This window comes from Lindgomyces ingoldianus (assembly GCF_010093535.1).
Source record: "Lindgomyces ingoldianus strain ATCC 200398 unplaced genomic scaffold BDR25scaffold_35, whole genome shotgun sequence".
Taxonomy (NCBI): domain Eukaryota; kingdom Fungi; phylum Ascomycota; class Dothideomycetes; order Pleosporales; family Lindgomycetaceae; genus Lindgomyces; species Lindgomyces ingoldianus.
Genome location: NW_022985196.1, coordinates 144,446 through 149,003, shown reverse-complemented (window position 1 = coordinate 149,003; position 4,558 = coordinate 144,446). Strand labels below are relative to the sequence as shown.

The 4,558-nt window shown below is 43.2% G+C and overlaps 1 protein-coding gene across 1 annotated transcript in view; it reads right to left on the bottom strand.

Moving 5' to 3' along the window:
• The window catches only part of BDR25DRAFT_269130 (uncharacterized protein), a 3,683-nt gene extending 1,144 nt beyond the window's left edge, over positions 1-2,539 (bottom strand). Inside the window, exons 1-3 of the mRNA XM_033687147.1 lie at positions 2,048-2,539; positions 390-2,001; positions 1-336 (exon numbers count right to left, since the gene is read on the bottom strand). Of these exons, the coding sequence (XP_033542898.1) occupies positions 1-336; positions 390-2,001; positions 2,048-2,445 (2,346 nt within the window). The 5' untranslated portion in view covers positions 2,446-2,539. The remainder of the gene's footprint in view (positions 337-389; positions 2,002-2,047) is intronic.
• Between the last annotated feature and the right edge of the window lie 2,019 nt (positions 2,540-4,558).

Below are 4,558 nucleotides of genomic sequence, written 5' to 3'. Positions count from 1 at the left end.
CTCGCCGCTGCTCGCATCCCAGATCTTGACTGTGTTGTCATATGACCCCGACGCCAGCCGGGCCGAGTCAGGCGAGAAGACTACTGAGGTGACCCAATCGCTATGGCCCTCGAGCGTTGACAGGCACGCATGCCAGGCCGAATCCACCTGCGGTGGTAGAGAAAGCCATGCCGGAAAATGATTCCGAAATGTCTTCCTGACGACACTCTGTTCCGGCGCAAACACGACAGCCGAACAGTAGACTTGAAGTGGCGATTCGTCTATAATAGAGCAATGGCTCAGGATAACTCGACGGGTGTCGCGAAGAAACACTGAGACTCGACTACTATCTTCCGGCTAGGCGGAAGCAAATTAATATTACGAGACAGACTAACCGGAAACGCACATACATCAAGCAGACCTAACAGGTCATTCACCATGCTAATACTTTCTAAGACCCAACCTAAAAGGCTCATAGCCTCAAGCCAGTGTAGGAGATGGTGCGTTAAAAAGCAGTCGACGAGGTTGTCATCCCGTATTAGACACTTGCTTTCCTTCCAGTGATAGACCCAATACCGACAGGCGTACTGGACCTCGGGCGGCAGGCAGGCATCGATAGTCTGCTGGTCGATCTCGGATCGGCGCGTCTTGGGAAGTCGCAGGTTGCACACGTCTCTTTTGAGTGTATCGCCTGTTAATAGCAGCTTTAGGCACTGGGCGGCTAGTAGCTCATGAGTTTGTCGTTCGTCGACCCAGAACGGGTATTTCTCCTGTTCCCTACCCTTCTCAGGATCAACAAGGAAGTCACGGAAGGATAAGTGGAGTAGCTGTACGGGAGCATTTAGATCTGGAGGAATGCTTAAAACAGAATGGAGCAGGTCTAGTTGATCTTCAATAGTATCAAGGGAAACCCTAAGGAGGCGGGCGAGCGAATGCGTCGAAAGAGGGCTGGCGAGAATAACAATAGAGCCGACAACTTGCCTGAACCTTTCTGCTACTTCTTGCTTCTGTGATTCGCGCAGCCCTACTAACAAGTGATCTAGCACAGTGAGGTAGGTCGCGTCTAGGTTAGACTTCTGGCTGTTCTGGTGTTCTAGGATTCTCGCTAGCTGTTCCTTTGGGCCACCAAGCCTTCGGTCTTGAATAAAGCGGCAGACAGTTGCGGCGAAGATGAACAAAGGGATAGCCATGTCAACTAGCTTTTGGATGTACTCTGTTCCTGGCCAATTAAAAGGCAGCTGCCGGTTTGATTTGACAGACTTGTTGTAATCCTGTCGAATCTTAGAAAGTTCATGCTGAAGGAATGCTTTAATGTCATGCTCTATAACGGGCATAGAGATCTGGTGGAGAACTAGATCTTCGTACTTGCCGCTAATATCCTTAAAGCCGAGTCGGATAGGCAGCTCGGGCCTGCTGGTGAGGAAGAATCTCAGGCGGATAGATGTGAAGTATTTCGCTTGGGACAGAAGCTGAATGACAAGCCTTATGTGCTCAAGGGTGTCGCACTCATCGAGTGCGTCAACAACTATAACCATTGCTAACGGTTGCGAATGCTTGGGTAGCTTTCTGATCGGGTCTGCAATGAGCTTGTCGAACTGGTCCTTTGCTGATTTTTCATTAATGGCAAGATTGGCCTCGATTGCAGCGCGGACGTGTGGGGCTAAGGACGGCAGCTTGTGGACAAGCTGCGCAATTATCGTAGTGAAGAAGAATGCCGTGCGACTGCGGTCTCCTTCACCCCGTTTAAAGAAGAAGCTGGCGCCGAGGATCCCCTTCTCGTCGAATGATTGGGCTATAGTTCGAGAGATTGTAGACTTGCCAGTACCAGCCATACCGTTTAGCCAGAAAATACACTTGCTGTCATGCGAGGCCCCCCATGCTAATATCTGCTGTAGGATGTCAACCCGGGTTCCGGGATGGCACCTGGCATTGTTGGCGTCGGTGTGAGAATCAAAGGTCGCTCCTTCTACGGTGCGCAGCTTTGCCAGGATAGTCTCCTGATGAACGTTGCGAAGCAATGCTCTGAGAATTCTTTAGTAGTAGCTCAAGTAAGGAGGAGGCTACGTACATTTGATTGACCTGTAGGTCCAAAGAAATAGCGGCCCTATATTGCTCTAGCTTCTTAACTATACCAGCCACCTCTTCCTTCTTTAGTGGCCATGTTATCCTCTTCCACCTTGTTCCCTGTTCGAGCTTGGTGGCCAGGTCGTCCAGCTGCAGTCGGCAATCCGCGACGCCGGAGCGCACGTTCTGAGAAGCTTCAATTTTCGCGCCATTCGGGCCGGCGAGGAGTCGTTCGATGTCTTTAAGGGTCGCGGTGAACTTGTCGGCCTCGTTGAGGATATATCGAGCGTCGCGCCGGGCCGTCTTAAGATCGGCGCAATATACAGAACACAGCACGCCGACCTTAACGAACAGATCAACAACAGTGATGATGCTTGCGGCAAGCCCAAGAGCCTCCGCCATTGCGATTACGCGAACCCAGGCGGATGGGAAGAAACAACAAGTGTGTGCATGTTGGGTCGTCTATTCTGCACGATAGGCACGACGTGGCGGGGAGAGCCTCGTCGGCTGCCTCATGTTCTAACCGAGTGCTTTGATTGGCCGGATGGGGTCGGTAGCGGCGCTAGACTGTGTGCTTACACAGTATATCTTGAGAAGTAGGCGAACACCTTGATCACACAGCAGGGAGGCCATAGAGTTTTATTGGTGTTTTAATACATGATACTGAAGCAGAGCTACATACGGCGGATGGATGGATGGATGTCTTTATTACGCCCGGCTCTAGCCTAGAGGGCACTAGTAGTTTATTACATAAGCAATTCCTTAGTAATAGCATACCTCCTAATAGCCCATACATGTAAAATATCTATCTCTCTGTATTTTCCTAGCAAACTCTCCTATACCTCTTGTATTTAGTAAGTAGCAAGTATTCTTAAGGCTCTCTCCTCTAAGTGTTTATGTAAGGACGGAGCTCTGTACCACTACGCCAATACAACCAAAAAGGTGCGAATAATCAACCAACGTTAATTATTGCGTACAGAATAGTATATATACCCGTCGTACGTAAGCACCATCTCGGCCTTACACGTAAGCGCCATCCCGGCCTTACAGTTTAGTGTCCCTTTGTTAGCAAATAAAGCAGAACCTGCTAGCGTACAAGTGTTAGTATAGTGTAAGATTATTCTTAAAGTTGCAAGATCCTAGGAGTTCTGCAATTGCGTGCAGCAGCTGTGCAACAGCAGCAGTAGGCCTTGTTTATAATAAGTAACAATAGTGTAGGTTTTAAAAAGAGTTCTAGTTGCTCTAGAACTAGAGTTCTAGGTTGTAGACAGAGAGGACAGGCGATAATTAATGTAGCAAGCTATAGTAGGGCAGCATAGTTTTTAGGCTTAATGTTCTAGCTTTTAGAGTAGAGGCTAGTAGTTTAGATGCTAAGGGTTAGAGAGGGTAACATAAGTGTAAGAGGAATAGTAGCAGTATGTCACGGTATCCTCCCCGGATCCCAGACATAACCGTATTAGACGCGTACTAGAGTATTATTAGTGCACGTCTAACATAAACACAACACAACACAGACATAAACTTAAGCATAAACTGCTTTAACACTAACTAAACCTAAAACAGGCTTAATTTATACCTAAAGTGCTTAAACTTTTAAGCTAAGTATTTAATTACTAATTTCTTTCTAAACTTTTTTATTCCTTATATAACATCTTATACTTACTATAATACCTTACATAGTAATTAAACTAGACCTCTATAAAGCTTTATAACCTTACTTATACATAATTATAACATTATGTTGTATTAAAACTTTAGCTAAGAATAGCCTTTAAATCTAATTTAATAAGCTTAGTACTTATATAACTTTAAGCTATTAAAGTAAGCTAAAAAGCCTTTTAAAAAGCGCTTACTTTATAAGAAAGCTACTACATTATAAACTTAAAAGCTTTTTAAAAGGACTTTAAAAAACAGCTTTATGTTATTAAGTAGTTTATTTCTACCTTAACTTTTATTATAGTAGTAGGAACTAAGAACTTACTAGCCTTAAAGCTTACTTAGAAGTCTAGAGGTGGCTTAACTCTCTCTTATCTAACGCTGCCTATAACTTATAACTTTTTTAACTTAGTAATAAAATCTAACTAACTCTCTAATCCTCTACTATTTAATAGAAAATAAAAAGACCTACTTTCCTTTCTATATAAGCTTTAATATAAACTTAAAGAAAATATAAACTAATTTCTCTTTAAACACTTTTAGTTACTATATGCTTACTTTTAACTTAACTATAACATAACAGCCTTAATTAACTTACTAATAAATAAAAATATTATTAACTTAAATTAATTTATAAAGTTTTTATAAGTAACTTATAAAAACTTAAATAAAAAGTTAACAGCTCTAAGTTACCTAAACACTTTATAATAAAAAAAAAAGCTTTACTTTACACTTTACTAAGTTCTACTAACTTGCATTTAATATAGGCCTAAATAAGATAGGTCTAATTATAGCTTTATATAACTCTTTTTTAACTAAACTGTAACACGCTATAGTAGAAGAACCCCTTCTAAACAAC